The sequence below is a fragment of the Falco peregrinus genome, chromosome 7 (assembly GCF_023634155.1).
Source record: "Falco peregrinus isolate bFalPer1 chromosome 7, bFalPer1.pri, whole genome shotgun sequence".
NCBI lineage: Eukaryota > Metazoa > Chordata > Aves > Falconiformes > Falconidae > Falco > Falco peregrinus.
This window is the reverse complement of record NC_073727.1, coordinates 91,463,150-91,486,036: the sequence shown is the minus strand read 5'-3', so window position 1 is coordinate 91,486,036 and position 22,887 is coordinate 91,463,150. Positions and strand designations below refer to the sequence as shown.

Genomic DNA, 22,887 nt, shown 5'->3' with positions numbered 1-22,887 from the left:
TGTATTTAGTGCATGCTGTGACTTTTCAGTGTGATGCAGGGTTTTTTTTTGCATTAGCAACATAAAATGGTATCATTTTAACTTGAACATAGGACTACAAATGGTGAGACAGCTGGAATTTAGAGTACTTCAGATGAATTGAGGGACTGAGGTTAATGTATTTGCCCCAGCTTCTTTGAATTCAGGTTCTCACTGATAAGTAATTAACAATATTATTTTCACAGTTAATGGGAGGTCCTACTGGGAGAGTCTTACCCGTATCCAAAATAGTGCCTGGAGACTACCTGTAGATTCACTTGACTATATTTCATGAGGTAAGGATGCTTACATGAGCTGGTGGTTATTACACCAATTTTTTCTTGTTTGCATTCTAGCAAAGCAACTGTAATCCTCCTAGTTAATCAAGAATCAGGAAAAATGTTGTGATAAGTATTACACAGATAAGAAAAAATACGTGGCATTTGCCTGAAAGAGCTGGCACCCTAGTTACAAGAGAAGGGCAAAAGTGGGTCTTGACAGATGGATACAGTGATGTGGTAGTAGCACAGCAGGTTATTTCTCTAATGTACTGATGATCTGGTTTGGGTTTCTAATAAGCATTGTAGCGAAGGCATCATGAGAAAACTCACTAAGGTGGCACATTTCAAAATTTAGCAAGTGAGCTGCACACATTGTAGGAGGAAGGACTGAGCCTCTAAGGAAGGAGTGCAAGATGATAAGATGGGGATAGGTTTTGGGGAGTCCAGACAGTGAAGATATAGCTTGCTTCTCCACCTCTCTTGCATAAAAATGCTGTGAAGAGGAATGACCTCTTTGGGGTTTTTTTGTGTGATGTGTTCCCCCCCCCCCAAAGAAAAGTGAATTCTAGTTCACACTAGCCTTGTATCTTTTATTGGTCCTAGCTCTATGGAGTTCCAGTAAAATAGAAATTTTTTAAAAATACCAATTATGTATTTTGGGAGCTACACCCATCTATTTTTAGTTTCTAAATATATACTTTATGAAGAGGGTGCATTTCTAAATATAGAAATATTAATGCTGTTAAATATAGACTGTTTCAGGTATACCTTACATTTAAAATAGTCTAGGCATAACTTAGATTTAACTTAAAAAATTTAGTGTGTTGATTTCTGGCATTTTGTCAAATTTGAAGCTTTTAAAATTAGGTAGGCAGATCATTCTGCTGCTTTTGAAGTGATTTGTTCTTTCTAGAAAGATTGAAGTGAGCAGTTATGAGGAGCTTTTGATCTTAATCAGCTTTTTGTAGGTAAACTGGCATTAGGAGTCTTAAGAAGCGAAAAAGTAAATAGAATAACAAGTGATGATGATTACACTTCAAACTCTTGTATGCTGAGGTCAGAGAATCTGAACATGTTTTGCAAGGACTAGTTCTTATTTTTGTATGAAATGATTGTTTAAAAAGAAGAGATTTAGCTCCTTATATTTTTATTTTTTTCCCTATGAAACTGTGTAATTTCTACTTGAAGATTTTTACTGTGTGCCAAATGGAGATCAGGGTGGAGCTAACATACCTACTGAACTCAGCTTTTTCTACCACAAAAATCAGGTTTTTTTTGTCAGATTCATTAGTCAAGTATTTGCACTGTGACTTGATTTTGTGTCTACAAAATGAAAAATTTCCCATTTAATTTGGTTTTCCATCACAAAAAGAAACTTCAAAGCAAGGATTCATGGAGACTGCTTTCTGCATAGGGAAAGAGAGAGCGTCACTCTGCAGTTGATGGCTGTAGTGACAAATTACTCACTGAACACATTCAAAAATTAGGAGAATGGGTTGGAAAGAGGCAAACCATGGGAATATTGCCATGGTTTTTAATCTCAAGTGTATTGAGTTCATTTTGTGCAAATAGTTTGTTTCTCCTCTGCCTGCTTGTTCTGAATGGCTTGTGCCCTATGGTCAACAGGAAGGTTCCTATTGATTTTCTCTCTTGCTTTTTTCTTAGCTGTATTTCATTCTTTCTTGGGTCTGTGTTTCTTCAGGGTTTTCATTCCAGTAAAATCTCAATCTTTTCTTTCCCATAAACTGAAATATTTCTGAGAAGTAATTTCTGAAACACCTTAGATTTCTTCCTTGTTTATCTCAATTAAATATAATGATCCAATTCCTGGCATAAATGTTTCGATTTGAAATGTTGATCATGTTTTAAACTGTTATATGAGATCTTTTATTTGTAGTGTTTTCTGTGTCTGAATATATGGGAAAAATGCAGATAGTACTGCATATATACTGTGCTGCTTGCATTGTAGATGCATACAGAGTAGCTCATTGCTCTTACTCTTTGATCCCACTTCCATGCTTTTCAAAATCAGGCACAAACCCTGTCTGGTTAGGTCCTTGATACGCTGAGGCTTTTCCAAGAGCTCACAGGTCAGTAAACATTGTCTGATGGATGCCTGTCTGTGTGTGTTCATGAGAACTGATCAATCTAATGGTCCATGTTACCTTTTGTTTTGGCTGCTCTTACTGAAATAAGACTCAAAAGTCTGTGTGTTGCTTGGTGGGTTCCCAAACCTGCAGTGTGAATGCCTGCTTCTCATCCCAGTCTTCATTTCAAATGCCATGTCAGTTATGTTGGGCTAGAAACACCATTTTTCAGTTGTTGCGGGTACCAGATGACACTGTCTTTTCCACGTGTCCTGAAGGACCTGAGAGAGTGGATTCAGTGGTGGGCTGTGTGTGCCCCGATCTGGATTGTATCACCTGGCCTGTGGGCCACAGGATTTCACAGGTGGTAAAGACTTCCTTGTATTTCAGCTGGTCAGGCCCATAATTGTTCTTCCATGAAGTTACCCAAGATCTTAAAATGTACTGATACAAACGTGACTTTCATTGGGGTGAAATCTGTGGTTTGGACAGTCTTACATAATCTGTCCAAAGAGATAAAAATTCTTGTGCTGAAATGAACTCATAGATTGTTTATGTCAATGTTGAATAACCTAAACACAACTACGTTCCTTTAGGGAGGATGTTTTTGCTGTCTTTGCTATTGACTCTTTACATAATTTAGTTAAAAATCATGGGTTTTCTAACAGAAGATGTATCAGCCTTACTATTTGATGAATGTCTCGATGAATCTTGTGCTCAGTTAAGCGGCACTGTGGCAAGCAGTGATAGGTAGTTTCACATGAAGCTTGGGTATATATGATAAGGTGCCAAGGCAGAAATGCACAGTTGAAGTTGTTTGGGTCTGAAGCACCTTGTCATGTTCTAGGGATGCCATAATGCAGGGATGTTGATGTCAAGGCGTGCTAACATTTGTTGAATATAAATAGTCAAGAGCTGGAATATTCAGATCTTACTGTATGAACATGACTTTGAACCTACAAAATCAGCAAAGCTGAATTCAGTGGCATTCACTTACATGTCTGAACATTTGAAGCTTTATACTCTTAAGTGCAGGAAATTTTGAAATCTGTGACTTAAGAACATAATGTTATTTAATATAGTGTAACCTGATTGCTATGTAAATGTACCATTCTGAAAAAAATGGAAGTGCATTTTGAAGGTTGAGGAGATATGAAGCCATTGATGCAATGAAGCCATTGATGCAATGAAGCAGAGTAAAGGTTTCTTTCATACTATATAGAAATTTGACTTGTCCAAAGTAAATCTGTAATTGATACGTTCATGCAGAAAACCTCCAGCACTAACAGTGTGTGGCAGATGTAGAGATGTGTGTCCAGATATGTAGGAACCTGGAACTGGAGTTCGGAGGTATGGATTACCTGCTTCACTTCAGTGAAGGCTGTTCAGATACCAGTGATGGTGGTGCTCCAGTATTGATATTGATGACTGTTCTGCTGATCAGCTTAATGGATAAGAAAGGAGAGGGAATACAGAGTTCAATATAGAGGTCAATTTCCATGTCTCTCAGAGCTTCAGTAACACAAAGGTCTAAATGCATATGCAGAGAGGATTTAAAAACTTAGACAAACAGTCTAAACTTTGGCAAACTTATCTCTTCGATCTGCAGCAAGAATGTATCTTTTGCCGTTCTGAAATGTTGGACATTTTAGAGGTTTCCTATACATAAATGTGGATTCACAGTTGAAAACATCTGGTACTGGTAGCTCAGGCAACATTATTAAGCTGTTTGTGGTACACAACAAGATGTTATTTTTTTTCCTGAACAGAGTAGCTCACAGGGTTGCAATGTATGAATATTTGACTATCTTACATTCACGTGCTTCGTATGTGAAAACATTTTCTTTTTAATCAAGCACATTGTTAAAAGACAACCTGTAAACTAAACCTCAAAAGCTCTTTGTGTGATGCACAGCTATACTCCTTCAGTGAATTTGCATTTGGATGAAATCTCTGAGGATTTTTTTTTTTAAAGTTTAGTGGCAAATATTTATCCTTTGATTCTGTTCCTCATAGGACTCCTTGATTAGTGACCCAAATTTCCTATGAGAAACTTCATCCGTATGGATTCTCTGATGTTTAATAGAAGGGTCAGCTTGCATGCCAGTCTGTTCTCACTCATAAGAGAGGGCACTTTCATGAGATCATGAGATTTGGAAGACTTATTTTATTGAAGTGTTTGGAAATTGCTCAAAAGCTTTTGGGGAATGTGCAAGGGTAAGTGGTGACTAAAACCTTTCATAAGGGAGATATGTTAAGGAGGAAAAGCTTTTATTTTGATGAAGTTTTTCTGGTAAGGTATGGCTGGAGCTCTGGAGTATGTTACAAAGAAAATCTCAATATCTCAAATATTTAACACCCCTACGTGGGAGTGTGTGTCCCCTGTAGCTACAGGTATACTACATATTATGAATTGTAACTAATTGATGTTGCAGCATTCCTAAGAGTTTATGCCTGACACATTCATGTTCCTTGTTACACAGGAACTGACATTAGTCAAAGCCTAAAACTGTGTTGGTGAGATTTGAATGTGTGATTTGATCTTGTGCTTTTAAGAGTTCAAACTGACTACATTTGATGAAGCATTTAGACAATAAAGCAACCTGTTTCTCTTTCCTAGTGAGTAACAGATGCGGGTGAAAGATCCATCAAGAGCCAACCCCGAGAAACCAAAGCGAAGCAAAAGGCCTAACAGGCCACAGGATGAGGACTCTTCAGACGATATTTCAGGTAAATACTTTAGGCGATGTCTAGCCCTGAGGTTGAGGGCTAACGACTTCCTTGATGACTGATGAAAACCACAAATCAGTGGTACCATGAAATACTTTCCTTGTTTGAATTTGTAACAGAAATATCCCCAGTCAAGTGTTTATGACATGATTGGTTGTTACACTATGTGACTGCCCTGAAGGGCTGGGCAGTTGGTTGATCTTCGATGACAACCTCTTCAGAGCAGGAGAATGGTCCTTGCCTGTGTGTGGAAGGTCAGACATGTAGCAGGAGGCTGCTTGGCTGAGTGGGAAGCTTCCAGCTGAGCTCAGAGGCAAAACAAAATGGCAGAGGGTGGGTGCAGGTTTGGGCTGCTCTTGCAGGGCCCCTGAGTGTGCAAGGATGGGATAAAGTAAGCCAGCCTCAGTTAGAACTGAATCTGATGAGGGGTGTGAAGAGTAAGATGGGCTTGTATGGATATTGTGACAGTAAAATGAAGGCTAAGCTAAGTGCAGACCTGCTGCTTGAGGTGGCAGGGGACCTGGGGACACAGGACAGGGGAAAAGGCTGAGGACTCCATCCTTTGCCTCTGCTTCCACATGTAAGCCCTGCACTCGGTCCTCCCTGGTCCCTGAGCCTAATGGCAGACTGGGGGATTTAAGCATTGTCCAGAGTAGAAGACTGAGAGCTGATAAGCAAGTAGCATGTGCACAAGTCCATAGGACCAGATGGGATGCATCTGAAGATACTGAGTGAGCTAGGTGATGTCATTGTGAGACTACACTCTGTCATCTTCATGACAACAAATGGAGGAGAGCAATTGATACGCTGGAGGCTAGGTCTGCTATTCAGAGTGACCTAGATGGGCTGGAGGAGTGAGCTGGCAGGAGCTTCTCAAGAGTTCAGTAATGGCAAGTGGAGAGTTTGGCATCTGGGCCAAAATAACTGTGTGCAATTACAGGGTGGGAATCAATGGCTTGAAAGCAGCTTTGCAGAAAAGGTCCTGGTGGTCCTAGTGCACATGCTGAATAAAAGCAAGCAGTGTGGCTTGTGCCTACTGTATGCTGGACTGCATTAACTAGTGCACAGGGTGAGGTACGTGATTCTTTCCGTCTTTTCAGCACTTGTGAGGCTTCATCTGGAGTACTGTGTTCAGTTGTGGGCTCCCTGTTGCAAGAAAGACATTGACTTGTCGGAGTGAGTCCAACAGCAGGTCACCACCTCCATGTTGTTAAGGAGATTGAGAACATGATGCATGAAGAGGGGCTGAAGGGAATGGATTTTCTTTAGCCAAAGGAGTGAGAGTATGGTTTCCTTCTTTGACTGCCCGATAGGTGGTTATAGAGAAGGCAGAGCCAGACTCTTCCAGGAGGTCCACAATGAAAGGACTAAAGGCAACAGACAAAAGTTAGGGCAAGGAAAATTTGGCTAGGTGTGAGGAAATTTACTTTATTTTCACCCTGAGCATGGTCAGACAGAAAGCTGATTTTCTAGTGAGTTGGTGAAACCTCTGTCCTTGGAGATATTCAATACTCAGCTGAACAAAGCCATCCCATCAGCAACCAGAACTAAATTTATATTTGGCCCAGTTTTGAATGAGGATTTGGACAAGATTGCCTTCAGAGGTTCCTTCAAACACAGGTTATTCTGTGCTATTATAGTGGAATTTATGTGAAAAATACGACAAAGAAGAAAGCTCATTGATATTCGTGTTCAGAATGGGCAGTTGTAGTAGGGGTGCATGGGTATTTGAAAATCTTTATGGATTGAAAAGGAGGTCAGCTGCCTGTAATGTTATAGGCAAAAATAGACTTACGTAGTATTTTACTGTGACAAAAAAAACAAACCAAAAAACCAAGGAAATTAATTTTGTAAAAAAGTAATCTTTGTACTTTTGTACAAAGTAGTTTATCTGTTTTTAAGAAGTGGTGTTTATTGACTTGAAAAGGATTTTCATTATAGAAAGACTGAAATAGATCCTTCGTAAAATTCAGTATATAGGGAGCAGCTAGCTGATTTTTTGTATTTTAGTTCTTTGCTATTTTTTCCTATTGCTGAATTCATTGAAGACTCTGCTTTTAGTGTACAGGTGCTCCCTTTCATGGGTATTATTTTTAATGTATGAAAGTGAGTATGTGTTGTTTTCTCTAGGCTTAACCTGCCAGCATGTGAGCCAAGCAGTGGATGTGCACCATGTGAAGAGAGCGGTAGCTCAGAGTGTCTGGTCAATATGCGCAGAATGTCTGAAGGAGAGGCGGATGAGTGATGGTGAGCCCGTGGCACCTTCAGACATATGGCTGTGTCTCAAATGTGGCTCTCAGGTGAGCATATACTGTACATTTACAGAGGTGGATCAGCCCTGATTTTCTAAAAGATATCACTGGTGTATCCTTCTCTGTTTGGTATCCCATTACCTTCAGTGAACAGTGTGACAGAGTGCTTAGTTGTGAGAGTTTATGCTTCAGCTTCTTCAGTGGAGTGGGATGTGGCTTTACATCTCGTTTTTGGTTAGTTTTATGTGTGATGGTGTGGTTTGGCATCGCAAATAGCAAGTGAAGGTCCTGCTTTTCTCTGTTCATCGGCATGCTCTTACCACTTACAAAGAATTGGCTTCAGGAACTGTGTGGTTGCAAATGCATCCATTCACCTGGCTCATCTGGCAGAGGATTCTGCAAATGCAAATTAATGAAAAAACAAATAAGTATATTGCAGAATCAACTTGTACTGTGGACGCTCAATTGCTAGATTTGATTGAAACCAGGGAGAAAGGACTGGGCTGGAGTGAGAGTGCTGCTTTTTGTGGCAGCTAGCCATTAGATTGGGTCAGTTGTGATGTCAAATTGTGGCCTCAGAGTTTAAGATGACACAGGTCCTGACCCCAAGGGCTTGCACAGGTTTCTACCCTGTGAGTGAAGTAAAGCCTGATACAGAAGAAATCAAGTTACAGGCAGTGTTACACTTTATTCAGCTAGTAGTTGCCTAAACAAAGCATTTCACAATTTTGTTAGACTTTCAGTAGGTTTTAGTGTAGTAAGGACAGAAGCAAACTCCTACAAGTGTTATCTGAACAGATTTAATTTTGGAAAAAAACATGCTATTCGCAGGCTTCAGAAGATAGTTAAATAGATCTGAGGAGGACTCTCATGTCTTGTCTCTGAAAATTTATAGATAAGGAGGGCTTTTAAAACAAGTTAACTCTGTGTGCTTTTTCATGTTTTTGCTGTTAATAGCCTCCAAAGCTCATGCCTCATTTAGAGGCCAGTCCTGAATCTTCTAAGTCCCACTGTGTAGATACTGAAAAAATAGCAAATACTTTCTCTTGAAGTTGGTGTGCATAAATGGTGTGTTCTGAGTAGCTTTTTAGTACAAAACAATTTATGTACCTTTTGTGTTTGCTGTCTGGAAAGCATTTGGAAGTCTGGAGCAGTGGGTGTTACCTGTGCTGTCCTTTCCTTGATATTTTGTGGACCAAATATTCTACATATTCATTTCATTCACATCTTTTTAGAGAATTCTAACTTCTGTGAATGGCATAATTTTCTATTGATACCTATTCAATACTTATTCAAAAGCTAGGAATTGTTTCTGTTAAGTTAAACCAATAATTTTCTATACTTTTAACTGATTTTTTCCAAGTAGAAAAGATGAGATTTTGGTTTTGTGTTGTCATGGATTTTCCTTTATTAGTAAAAAGAAAATTTGTTCATTTAAAAAAAAAAGTTATTTGATATCTTTGTCACACTGGATTATAAAGAATGTTAAACCCTCTCAATCCTTGAGAATGCTAAATGAGTATTTAGGGCAATATAGCTTTACGTCTGATTTTGAAAAGTGAATCTTTTGTAGTTTATTTACTAATAATACACTCTTTTCATGCTTCCCTTTTTTCCCCTTTGTGTTGATGTGTCTGTTTTTAGGGATGTAGTAAAAACTCAGAAGGCCAACATTCTCTGAAACACTTCCAGACAGCACGCACAGAACCCCATTGCATTGTTATCAACCTCAGCACATGGATCATATGGTAAGAATGAGTGCGCAGGTGTTTGTGTATGCTTGTATATAAGGACTACTCATATCTTAAAGCAGTGTCCTCTCATGATAAAGAACGATTCTGAGAGATAAAATGAATACTTTATAGAGAGGAAGGGCAGGCTTTTTGGAGAGAAAATTACTTTGTCCTTAGGACTCTCACAGGGGTCACAGATCAGTACTAGGCTAGAAGTTTGAGTCCATTGTGCTCTGTGGAGAGTTGGCTGGAGCTTGTCCTTCCTGCTTGTTTCTGTATGATTATTTGCAGGACTATAGACTGAGATTTTTTAAGTCTCTAAGTATCACAGTGAATTGAGACTAATTTATCGAAGAGCATATATGAGATGAGAGAATTCAATTTTATTCCTCTTTTTAGTATGAAAAATTGAAACCTAGAGCTTAAGTAATTTGTACAAGGTTGTTTGAGAGGTTTGTTAGAGCTGGGAGGTGCATCCAGATATCCTGAATTCTAGTTCATTTCTTCTTTTGTTTAGGTGTTATGAATGTGATGAAGAGCTGTCAACACATTGCAACAAAAAGGTTTTGGCTCAGATAGTTGACTTTCTTCAAAAACATGGTTCCAGGGCTGAACCAAGTAAGTTTACACAAATAGTTTTATCTGGAGACATCTGTAATGTACTGTCTAAAAACAAACATTTCAGGTTTTGAGTCATGTTAAACATAAAATTGAAAAATTATGTATGGTGTGAGTATAATGCAATTTGTAATTGCACAATTACTTGGGCAAGTAATGTCTATCAAAACATAATGTCATTTCTTTTCTATAGTATGATTACATTTTAAAAATATTTTGGGCATTGTAGGACAGTTTCTTCAAATTTTGTCTTTAATGAAGAAAGTTTATTTTACAGAAGACGTTACCTTACATAAGATGCCATAGAAATTAATGCACAAAAGCTATATAGAAGCATAAGTAAATTGAATTTTCCTCAGATGGATGTGTCACACTTTACATTTTTCTGATTTAAATTTGTTTTCCACAGTAGTGAGATTTAAGTGGATTTTCTAGTTCTCTGTTGTTGGATGTAATGCTTTCTGTTAATTTATGTTACTGGGTTTTAATTGGTAGTATGCACATTTCTATTAATAGAAAATATTATTAAGTTATTTTCTTATGTTAGGAGCCTACTATATCTTCTCAATGTATGTAATAGTAGATAGAACTTGGTAACTGTGGCCCTCAGCTGTCTACTTGTGATAATGTTGATGATATTCATCCTTGCTGTAACACACTCGGCAGCATTTCTGGCTTGTGACTTAGAGAGTGCATTGGATTCCAGATTTTCTTGACAAAACACAGTTTAGGGTAAACTTCTAGAACAATTGGTTGCAGTTTTTAGCAGAGATAATCAACTACTTAGAGGTAAGTATGGAGAAGCATTGCCTTACTTGAATTAGACGTGGTATTCCTCAAGCTGCATGTGCATAAATTGGTTTTAAGAGGTGTTACATATTTTTTGAGGGGAAAAAAATGAAGGGTCGCTCGGAAATACAAGTTGTATGTTAAACTATTTAATTGTAATAAATTGGTAAATTGCTTCTTTTTGCTTAGAGTAATGAAAATACAGTATGTCATTCATTTCACTTTTGTTCACAGCTCACATTTATGTGTAGTAAATGGGTGTTGCAGCTTGCTTGTAGATGAAAATGCTGTAGTGTTTGTTTCAGTTAATTTAATGGAAACAATTTCATTCTGTTTGTGTATTGCTGGATAAGACTTTGCTATGACTCTGTGCTTCATAGTTTAGATTCTTAATTTGTGACATTTAAAAATATCTGGTTTTCAGAGTATAGCACTTACAAGTTTTCTGTGAAATATCTTAAATTAAGCAACTGAAATTCCAAACTAACTCAGGAAAAGTAAGCTTAAATTAGGCGCAGGATTTTTTAAAAATCAGATGTTTATAGCAGAGCAGGGCAGAATACACTGCTGCTGTGTATGTTTTTGTGTTTCATTTTGATTCTCTGTTTTGAAAATGCATATATGTCCTTTTAGTATTCACCTGATAAAGACTGGAAACTCTTTTCTATAACTGGAAACAAAATTGTACTGTTGAGGGCATGAACATTTTTTCCTCCCCCTCCCCCCTTTTTTTTTTCCTATTTTGTTTAAACCTGTTTTCCCTTCAGTTTCTGAAAACAGGTGTTGAAATGAAACACTAGCTAGCTTCAGTTTGTGGTTGCACATTTTGTGGCAGCAGTGCACTGATTTGGCCCTGCTTGCTTTGGTGCCCTGGAAAAGGAGGTTCATGGCAGTGATGTAAAAGGTGGTTGGGTGCCAGTGGTGATGTCAGGTGAGCAGTGTTGTGGGCAGTGTGAGGGTCCTCCTGCAAAGCGGTGGGACGTGCAGGACAGTTTTACATTGATGACAGACTGAGGAGTCTGCTTTCCCAGCGTCTGGGACCGCGTGTTACCAGTCTGCGTGGTTATGCTTCCTCCTTCAAGTTCATGCATGTGCTTGGTTTTGAGTGTGTGGACAGTTGCGCTAGTGTCCTTCAAAGCTAGAGAAGTCATGCACAAGCCTTGCAGGGTCGCCGCCTCAGCAGCGAGAGGTCTGAGCGTACGGAGGTTGCTTCTGCAGGGCAGTCGTGTCTCCTGCTCCTTGCTGGGCAAGGGCTGAGGCTCATGTGCAAGCTTCACGCAAAAAGTGTGTGCATGTACTTCTGGTAATGTTTTAAAGGTGGAAGTCTGTGACCCTGTTCATGTGGCAGAGTATGGCTGCGCTGAGTGGTTTGGCTGCCGTTCTTTGAGAGCTCTGGGAACGTTGGCCCAAAGATAATTTGTTGGGTTTTCTTAAGTGGCAAGGAAAAAAGGAAAAAGCTGTTTGGCATGGTCTGTTGCTTTGGGCCAGGCTTCTCGCTGGAAGAGGCTGGGAAACAGCTGTGTGTTGATAAATAAGTGGTGTGAGAGGGAGTTCCCAACCAGAGTTGGCATTCCTCTTTCACTTTGATAAATGTAACTGCAGTGTCTTTTCTGTTTTATGTCAAATACTTGGGCTCACACACTTGCTGCTTCCCCTAAAGGAATGTAACTTAAGTAGGATTTTTTTCTTTTCTTTAAATTAGACTGCCTTTAAGGTTTTTAAAGTTTTTTAAAAAATTAAAATCAAAATGTAATTCATGCTGTTGTCCAGAACACAAAGGACACGAAGTCTAACAGTGAAAATCATCTCTACTATTGATAACCTAGGTTTTGAGTTTTAAAGTACAGCATTTTATTTCATGTTACAATGATATTTTCAATGTAACTGTCATCCTTTAAGTTATTAGTTGGTTTCGAATTTTTAAAAAATATTTTGTATATTCAGTATATACTTATTTTATTTATATGCATATATAAATATTATATATAAGAAGTATAAATAAGTATATACATATCATATTTATATTTTAAATATAAAATAATTTTAAATAAATGAAAATAACTTGTGAGAAACAATTAGTGTAAAACTGACAATTAATACTTTGTATTTCTCACTTAAAAAATTTGTCTTGTGCTTTTTTCCCTTTGCTTTTCTGTTTCTTTCTAAAAAAGCAGCCAAAGTGAAGATGTGTAGTTTTCATATCAGAATGTGGCACTGTAGCAACAATTCATCCTATGTCTGGATCTCTTTCTATTGTAACAACTGGTTGGCATGGTGCATCATTAAAATTCAAATAGCATTGTGTAGAAATTTCTGCAGAAATGCATTATGAGCATGGATATAAGTTAGCAGATGAGGGCTGCTAGGGTTTTTTAAGTTCTTGAAAGTGCAGGAGTCATTTAAAGATAAAATAATCAGTTTAAACATGGAAGGGAGGGTTATATAGATTTCCTAATTAATGCATCTTGGAAAATAAACAAAAGCAAAATGCTTGTCATTTGGTACTAATGTGGTGGAATAGTGTGGCAGCAGGATCCCTGCTTTTCACTCGGTCTCTTATAAAGATTCAAGTTCACTTCAGCTGTAAAAATGTGCAAATTACATTACTACTACATGACTGACTTTTGTAATTACATTAAGCGATTGAGATAAATCCCAGTGCTGGGTTCCCAAAAGAATGCTTGCAGCTGTGTGATTTTCGCATCTGATCCTATGGTTTGTTGTACCCAGCAATGCCTGCTTTTTTTTTTTTTTCTTCTTTTCCTTTTTTTTTTTTTTTTTAAGAGGCGTCTGTGTGGTTAAGAGGTCATGTTGGGCACAAGATGGAAGAATAAAGCAAGATTGCTTTCCAGGGTATACCACCCAGAAATTTGCTTTGTGAAAAAGGTTAGCAGGCCATGATGATTTTCACAGAAAGGCAGGTGCAGTATTGTCTGTGTGGCACACTTGTGAACTTCACATGGACATAATGCACATGTAGTACACAGAAACCATGCTGAGACATTGCGATCTGCATGTCTGCTCATTTTCTGGAGAAAATAAATTGTTTTGCAGTCTTAAATGTGAATATTACACGTATTTTCCTTTATAAAATCCAAATTAGATATTGGTGGAGACATAAGATTGCATACTTAATTATTTTTTATAGAGCAGTTAAATTGGTTTGTGTGGCAATAGAATGGGAAGGAAGAATATTTATTCTCAGATTTTGTAGTTAAATTTATTGTTGGGAAGGTCAAGCAGGGGAATTGCTAGTAAGTTCAGCTGCCCAGATTTGCCAGTTAGAAACTTGATTTCTTTTTTAATGGACATAATTGATGTAAAATAGAGACTAAAAGATATGTAATTATACAGTACAAGTAATAGGTGTTAACTTGTATGGAAAAACAAATAGTATGATGAATAACTTTTCAGATTTGCATTTGTCTGTGGATATTAGCAGTTGACAAAAGATCACACTGTAAAAATGAATTGTGTTCTTTCATAACTGATTTTTCACTAAGTGTAGTTTGGAGCTTGAAATCATATCAGTCCCTTCTGTCTACTTAAAAGAAAATTAACTCGCAAAACAAAGCAGAGTGTGTTGATTCTCCAGATCTGAGATACACTTCAGAAAAAAGACATTTTTTTTGTTGGTTATAAATTTTCTTTCAAGTTTACTTACTTGTTAGGGGCTGCTGTTAATTATACATGTTGCAAAGAAATGAAAAGTGAATCATTGGCAAAAAATTTTTTAGACATTCTATCCTTTTTATCCATGAATTCTTCTCTTTCCTGTCCGCATACTTACTTCCTTGTGAAGTGTAGTGTAAGTCATCTGAGTGATGAGAATTGAAACTGGTGCTGGAATAGCTTGCTCTTTCACACTGTGCAGACATGTTTTTTTGGTTTATAATGTTCTGGCAGAATCAGAGAAATAAAATTGCAGTTTGTAGTCTTTTAATTTGGTGGGATTGTAACACTGCAAGAGAAATAGGGATTTTAAAACATAAAGCTAGTGACCATTTCAGAAGAGAACTGTGTTGTTTTTCTAAGGGGTAGATTCTTATTGTCATACAGTGTTGTAAAAAAATAAAAACTTTGTAAATAAAAAAGGAGTGCCAGTAGCATTTAGTAGCATTTCATAATACAGCATGATGAGAACTTGGTAAAAGAAAGGCAATCTATTAACCTTGCTTTTACTGGGAAGACCTTCAGCTGAATTACCAGAGTTGTGTTCAATGTAAAAGCCTTGACCTTAGAATAAAAGTACATGTTCTGGAACCCTCATTTTTAATTAAAAAAAAAAAAAAGTTGCATTGAAAAGATGAGCAAAAATGCTTCCTCCCCTGTCTGAAATAAAAATTGGTTGTAATTTATCTTTTTGCTTGCATACCATCTGCACCCCCCCGGCACAGCTCAGTTTCAGCAAGGGTGGTACAGAAGTCCATGTGCACTGCAAATGTTTGAAATACTGGCAAAACAATTTGATAGGGAACCTGTGGTAAGTTTTCTGAACGTCTTTTACAAGTGGATGTGTCAGCACCATGTGTGTTTGTACACCTGGTACAGTGACTGCTCTGATTCATGGACTGTATCATGTCTATGTTAACATTGGGCTTAGGAATCTCAGTCATATACCTATCAGGCTGGTGCTGTGCAGCTGTGGGACAAAGTGATGTTCCCTGCCTCCAGAGAGCTTACAAGACAAGACTACAGGTGAGCAGAAGTAGGTAAAAAAATATGCTGAAGAGTGGCAAGAAAAGGGTGCATTGCAGGCAAGAGCTGTAGTGGAGGACCAGTCTCTGACTACTGTCCTCTCCTGTGAGTCTGGTGGAGAGGGGGTTTTCTGGCATGGAGGAGAGAGCAGAGTGATGTTGGGAAGCTTTGCCGAGCATGAAGGCTGTGCCTATGTGCAAATGCAGCTGTCAGAGAGCTTAAGGAGGGAGCAGTGGAGGTGGATGTCGTGGTGGGACCAGAGGCAGGCACTGACCTGGTGCCTAGGAAGAGGTGGTTAGTAGGGTGTGATGAGCTGGATGGAGAGCTGGACAGTGGGTCTTGCAGAGTGCACCAGCATGTTGTCTCTGCAGCCAGATACACTTTGTCAAGGGAAAAGAAGGTTGTGGTGATCGAGGCACAGCTTGGGTGAGAGTTTTCCCTGTGTGACTGGATTAGAAAGGCCACCTCTACAACAGAACTGCAGGAGTCTGAAGAGGCAGAGTCTGAATGGGTGAGCCCCAAAACAAGTTGCAGTCAGATGTGCTGTCCCCAGTGTGGAGGGACAGGCCTACTTGGGGCTGATACCAGTAGTGCCTGAGAAGGGCAGAGAGGTTGAGGGTCACCATATCAATGCTTTAAAAGAGGTAATGGTGAGCTATGGATAGAAACTGATCTATGACTTTAATTACTTTTATGCTTTTCACCCACCTTGCTGTCATTAACATTAACAAGGTCCTTTGTAACTGGTATTACTGCATGCAGACAGATGGCTTGGACTACTTGTTATCTCCTGTTTGGTCAAGAGCTGAAGGCCCTTGTGGGCAGCAGCAGATGACAGTCATTTCAGTGGAATCCTTCTGCTGGGGTCCTTGTGTCTATACTGGCTTAAAAGTCACTTTTTGTATCCAAAAGCCCAGCTATTAAAATCTTGCAGGTTGCAAGATTAAGTCGGCAAGAGTCCATGAAACAGTGCAAATTCACTTTAAAAAATTACATATTAGCCTTTTGATTACTAACATGCTTGCAGCCTTGGGTTAATCTTGCAGAAGGACCCTCCGGTCCCAATCTGTAGAAGTATTAGCTATTGCAGTCATTACCAGCATCTTCTAATAAGACTGACCAACTCTTCACATGTCAACTAAACATTCAGCTTCAGGCCTGTCTGTCATTTATCACAGAGCTGGGGACACTGAGCAGCGTTAAATTAAAACTGCTGTCCCTCCTGTAGCTCTGTATATGTCCTTAAAAATATCTGCATGGAGTGAGTGAGGCAGCAGATAACGTTTGGAATGGCAAAACAATACTTTCCTGTCAAGACTTTCATGGATACAAAACACCTAGTAAAATGTCATGTGGATTGTATGCGTAAAATTATTAAAAAATCAAGAGGCAGTAATTAAAACTTCCTGAATGAAAGGAGGTTCCTAGACTTGAGTAACAGCATGCAAGCCTTTTTTTAATTTACTGCTACTTCTCCTTATCCTTCTGCTGATTTTCAGCTTTGTGGCAGTTGGATGTCTTGTTCTCATTTATTGTGTTTTATAATTGCATATTCATCCAGCTCTTATTGCAAAGCTGGATGCTTTGGCTTTGTTTTCCCTCCCTTAAATAATTTATATGTAAGGTTCAGCAAATGGAACCTCGCTACTTGTGTGAAGCTGCCATTTAACCATGAAGTGAAATGCTTTTATCGAGTTTGCCCTGCAGATATGGTCCGCTGTGGCAGTGCTGTCCATATTTGGTGGCTGTGCAAGGAGAGCCAGGTGGTGCTGTAAAGCATAGCACAGTGAAGCGTGGACAGATCTAGGTTTGACATTTGTCATCCTGTACTGCTAAAGGGAAGAGAAAAATCTGCTTTTCCATATGCTTATGCTTTAATTTTTGCCTGCAGTTTTGTCCAGATGGCCTTGTGAACATTGTTTACTTTAAGATGCTGTCCCAGATGTTTTTGAATGCCGATGGATAAATGCAACAACTGTGGTATACTAATACACAAATTATTTACACAATTTTGGCTTCCCCCCCCCCTTTTTTTTTTCCCCCCTCCTTTTTAACCATCTCTTCTCCACAGCACCACTCTGTGTGGCACACTTTTCTGAGGTGAAGAAGTCTCTATTTACATAATTAAATTTCTGAGAGTGAGCAGTGCCTTTGAGTTGCAAACAACTGAAGCTCCCTTTCTCCTGCTGCGGTTCATTTGGAGCTCTTGTGGGTGGGCAAGTCTCAGACACTGTAGCGTGCCCCTTGTAAGCCTGTCAATTAAAAGGTGTTGCTGCATGTAGCCCATAAAACAGTGATTGTTTCAGGGTGTGAGCAGCTCCCAAGCTGTTTGTCGTTTGTTGCATTCAAAACCACTTCGCTTTCTGAAGAAGAACTTGGTCTCTTACTTTGCCCTTGTACTGTCTTAATTTTCCACATGAGTGGAAAGGAGAGTATTTTAAAGCTGTGTAAGCAGTATTACTAAGAACATGTAAAAATGTTTTTAAACAGCAAAGCACCTTTAACTATGTTTTGACAAACTCGGATACAATTTGGAAAAATAATTATGCCTTGATGGCACTACAGGATGCAGACAGACTGCATCAAAGCTTGTTGCTAGATACAATAGATATTTTAATGACTTATTTTTTATTTAATTATATTTTTTCATCTTCTAAGCAAGAAGCTACCTAGGAGTGTACATAAAAGAACCTTTCGGCATGAGCGTTTCATTGATGTAAATAAGACTGTTAGCTATTTCTCAAGAACACTTTAATGAGACTTCAATGTGAAACTCATTAGAACAAATATATGAATTCATATGTCAAGGCAGAGATTGCAGCATCGCAGTTCTTGGCATCTATTAAGTCCATAACTCGTTTACATTGACATGCATTGTTAATCAATATTTAAGACACTGCAGATGTCAGTAGTGTTCATATTTAGTCCTGCAACCATGACAATATGAAAGTTGCTAGTAGAATTTGAGGCTAAATATTATTATCTCAAGTCTTCCCATTACCTCTAGGCTACAAGTTAATGACTGTCTAACTTTGCTGCCCCTTATCTATTTAAATAATAAGGGAAATAGGGAGATATGTGGATGTTATACTGGTAGCATATTCCATTGCAGTTTCATAAAATTTTTGTTGTTTGAAATTAAAACACTAGCATTGCATATATGTGGGTTGTGTTATCAATTCCTCAGGCTGTGACAAAGGGAGGTGGGTCAAGGAGCAAATGTGGTGTTAGGGAAAACTATTAACAGAAACTGTTGACTGGGTTGGATGAGGCAATTCAAACAGCACCGTAATTGAGAAAGACTTGCGGCACTCAGGTGGTAACTTTTGCTTATGTCTCATCAAATGCACCAAAAAGCAGTCCTTGTGTGGTGTTTCCAGTGTGTTGAACGACTGTATATCTTAACTGCCTGTTGTTAATAAACTAACAGAGCCTGTTTTACGTTATTTATTGCTTGGGTAATTGAAGAAGTTACAGTCTTATGGGACAGTGTGATTATTGTGGAAGGTTTGGTTGGGTATATGCACTTGTTGGGGGGATATTTTTTTCCCCAGGGGTTTAACTGCTGATGGTTTGTTTTGTTTTGTTTTCTTTAAAAGATTGCGTAAAGCAGCTTAGAGTACCATCAAAGTATCTTTCTGCATATGTTAAAAATGATAAATGTAACCCATGGAAGGACTTGATTGATTAAACTGTGTAATTATATAGTAATATTAATCTGTAGTTTAATTACAGGTTCATCAAAAATCATACGACTCCGTGAAGAAAACAGTGAAACAAGTGAAATACTGAAAGGAAAAAGTTCTGCTAATGGTGCATCAGTTCCAGTTAAAGGAATAAATAATTTAGGAAATACATGCTTTTTTAATGCTGTCATGCAGGTAAGATGGAAAAATCATACAGCTTTCTTGTAATAGATTTCAGAAGTGATCTGTATAAACGGTGAACTTCAGAAGAGGTTCTGGCTGTTACCAGTTTTCATTCTGCTTTCTGAAGGACCTTTTCAAATTTTTTTTATTCCTTGCTATCCAAGCAATATTTCTTGTTATAACAAAAAAAGAATTCCTGGATCAGTAGCATTTTTCACAGTAATGAGACAAATGAAAATGTCAAGTGTTTTACACACTGCATATGTGTGTGGGTTGTACTCTAGCATATGGTTTTATTTGTAGTTCAGCATTAGGCAGTCATGAGTAATGCACAGTATTTACCATACTGGTGGGTGTGAAAAGTGGTACTTTATGCATAATGTAAATGTCTGCACAGTGCATTGTGATAATTTTAAGCCCCTGCAATGGGTGCAGTTATAAAAGTACTTATATTGATTACGTTGGGTTTTTTTTTCCTGACCAGAATAAGAGGAGTGAGCTATACTAATAGACTTTTATTGATGTTGAGTGTATAATTAATCCAACGTCCTCAAAAAAGGCAGCAGCCTTAGTGGGTTTTGTATTGGACTATCCTATTGCTTGTCAGTTGAGTGGAGACATCTGTATGTCTGCAGGCAGGAGTGAACAAAGGAGAGAAGACTGCTACAAAGATGTTCTGAAGTGGCACTCTTTACCTTGTGTTTATGGTGGTGATTACAAACCTCAGCAAAGAAATAGTAAATTTGTAAGGAGCAGAATTACTGCACATTGTCCTCTATCCATACTTGGGGCATTGTAGAAACCTAAGTGATCTGCAGTCAAAGTTAACCAAAAATAAAGAAACAAAGCTGAGATATGTTGAGTTGGTTTCTCTCTTAAATTCAGAGAGGTAATGCTTTTCAGTGTGCCAAAGCCTTTGTGCCTCTTGGGGCACAATGAGGGGGACTGCAGAGCTTAAAAGAAACAAATATTTCTGATACTAATGTGCTCACCATAAAAAAAAAAACCCTCAACCCCGAACCTTGTTGTTCAACAAAACCAACAAAGTTATTACTAGGAAATTGTTTTGGAATTACAGAAACAGAAGTAGATAAAATTTTAGAAAGAGTGCGAGATCAATGATTTTGGCTCTTATAAGGATTATACCTGCTTTTTCTAGTGGTCTGATTTAAACCTCAGTTGTACATTATGAAATATATCTGGTTTTGTGTGTCCCTGAAGCTATAATTTGTAACTAAAGAAAAATGTATAGTTGAAAGGTCATCCTGTGTTTCTTGGTTTTTTTTTAAGAACTTGGCACAGACTCACGTACTAAATGAACTGATGTATGAGATGAAGGAGAAAGGAACAAAGCTAAAAATCTGTCATACTTCAGACTCCCAATTGGTGAGTATGAAGTGAGGAATACAAATCAGGGGAAATGGGGGAAGAAGCTGTAGGATGGAAAACTGCATCTCTGTTAAAGACACACTCTTACCATTCCATTTCTTTTGCCTTTTAATTGTTTAACTGGTTTATGATACCAGTGAACTCACTTTTTTTACAAAATTTAATTACTCAGCTCTGGAGGAGGAGTAGTAATCGCTTCCTTTCACATTTTGTGACATTGACGTAGCAAATAATGCCTGACCTTGAGAAAGAGTGGCTGGATTATTTTTGTTTCCCATATCATTTTTTTCAGTACGAATGTGTGATACAGGAAATAGTATATTTGGTTCTAGAAAGTGTTCATGAAATACTTTATTCCAGTCTGTCCCAGCCCTTCATAGATAAGGCTTGTAAAATTTATTATGTGCTTTAAGGTCCAGAGGATTAAACTGAGAAAAGCAAAATTTCAGTGAGGACCACATTTCTTGTCCTCAAGCTCATTGCAGGCATATGGGAAAGAGACTGCTGTGGTTATTATCAAAATAATACTCTGCTGTTCCTGGTCATGTCTTAGAGACTTGGGTTTTCATAATATGTTGTTGGCAATAAAGATAATACCCTTGTCCCTCTGCTAGCTAAAGCGAGCAGTTTACAGAGGATGTTTTTTTCTTTTTCCTCTTTTTTTCTTTTTCTGCTGTTTCTGGGAGTTTCTGGTGGCAGTGAGGGTTGAGGGGTGGGATTCTGTTCCGGATACCTCTGAAATGAACATGATTTCTGTATCTTGCTGTTAGTGATGTTAGTAGCTTCTCCCAGCAAGAGCAGTGTGAAATTCACAGCATTGCTGTCTGTATTTCCTCCAGTGGCAGTTCTGAGCGGCAGCATGTTTCACTAAGTTATCCTGAGCCACAGCAGAGGTCTGGAGCTTGTTTGTGCTCAGAGGCTTAGAAAGCCAGTGGTACATTGGCTTACACTTGATGTGAAACTTGCACAACCATAAGGTTGAAAGATTTATTTTTTCCTTTAATGACAATGCTTGCAATATAAGTAAGATCTTTGGAGCAAAACCTGTGTTTTCTAGTTTTTGTATGTCAACACAAAATTAAAGGGCAGCAGTAGTCTAATAGTAATGTAGAAACTCCCAGTTTTCCACTTGGTAAAGGGCATTTTTCCACCTTCTGATAGTCTGTATAATGCAAATACTTCATATTTGTGTGTATCCATAGCGCTTATGTTTTGTGTGGATGTGCTTTCTGGATAAGGCAGCTTCTCTAACTGTTTGTCTGGCAGTTGTAATCTGTTTTTGCAAGAGTCGGGCCAGCTCGCAGGAAGCACTGTGGTCATTTATGGACCTGGAGCGTTAGGGAGGACTGGCGATCTTGTGTCTCTGTTGAGGCACACGTGGCATGTAAGCAGTGCAGGAATATCTCCTACTAGAAGACTGGCTTAGATGGCTGATGGCTGGCTCCTTCCAGCCCCAGGACCTGCTGTCCAGGGTGAATCTCACACCGGGAGGGGCTGTGTGGGATGCGCCTCGTGCCTGTCCCCCGCTGCCATGGCGGATCTGTGGGGTCTGCTGTTGGCTCCTGCTGTGAACCACAGCTGGTCGGCCTTCCCAGCGCCTGGCTCCTGGAGGAACAGCATATGTTCCAGTGGCTGTAGGAAGTGTGGAAACTTTGGTGTGTGGCTTTCCTAAGGTTAAGTAGACTGAGTGCCACTGAGCTCTGTCTGATGCTGGCCGACAGAGGAGGTCACCTGTGTTGTCTCTCCAACTGAATTTCAGTGCACGTGGTAGTAAGAGTAAAGCAGGTAATACAGGAGGTAGTCTGTTCTTGTGAGACAGACTGGCTCATTGGCATGCCTGTTTCCAAAACTGGTTACCAACCAATTTGCTTGACAGAAATAGTTTGGTTTTGCAACTATTACTGCTTAAATAATAAGTTTCCTTTTCAACTATTCCAATCATGTAGGTGACATCTACATTAAAAAACCCCAACAAACCAAATACTTTTAAGAATGAAAGTTATGTTGTTCTTTGTCATAAATGTACTAACTTGAAATAAGTCTTGTGTGTCATTAACTTTGAAATCTGATGTGCAATTTACCTTTGCTTTGAAGGATCCTTTGGTGGTAAACCTCTCCAGTCCAGGACCTTTGACTTCAGCAATGTTCTTGTTCCTTCACAGCATGAGGGAGGCTGGAAGAGGCCCTCTTTCTCCCAAAGTGCTGTTCAGCCAGCTTTGTCAAAAGTATGTATTGCCGGTATCTTTTACTTTATTTATTTTTAATTTCCAGTGATATGTTTCTCAGTGTGCCATGTCTGTTGCCTTTTCTGAGGTGCCATTAGATTTTTACTGGGCAGTCCAGAAAATGTCATCTTCATGTTTTAGAGTGGCAGGGCTCCTTCTTGTGCTCCAGGGTTGTGCCTGCTCTGCTCTTCATGAAAT

The 22,887-nt window shown here is 38.7% G+C and overlaps 1 protein-coding gene across 14 annotated transcripts in view; it reads left to right on the top strand.

Annotated features, from left to right (window-relative positions):
- Positions 1-22,887, top strand: part of USP45 (ubiquitin specific peptidase 45) — a 60,300-nt gene that overhangs the window by 3,469 nt on the left and 33,944 nt on the right. For 8 of the 14 annotated variants that reach the window (XR_008748266.1, XM_055811276.1, XM_013298726.3 and 5 more), the window contains exons 2-10: positions 225-314; positions 2,332-2,389; positions 5,007-5,116; positions 7,247-7,416; positions 9,013-9,116; positions 9,619-9,719; positions 18,942-19,087; positions 20,366-20,461; positions 22,559-22,689. Coding sequence is in view for 13 of the 14 variants with exons in the window: in XM_055811276.1 (XP_055667251.1) it covers positions 5,017-5,116; positions 7,247-7,416; positions 9,013-9,116; positions 9,619-9,719; positions 18,942-19,087; positions 20,366-20,461; positions 22,559-22,689 (848 nt within the window). In the remaining variant the exon portion in view is untranslated. The remainder of the gene's footprint in view (positions 1-224; positions 315-2,331; positions 2,390-5,006; positions 5,117-7,246; positions 7,417-9,012; positions 9,117-9,618; positions 9,720-18,941; positions 19,088-20,365; positions 20,462-22,558; positions 22,690-22,887) is intronic. The other 6 variants (XM_055811277.1, XM_027785948.2, XM_055811280.1 and 3 more) reach the window with 2 other exon arrangements.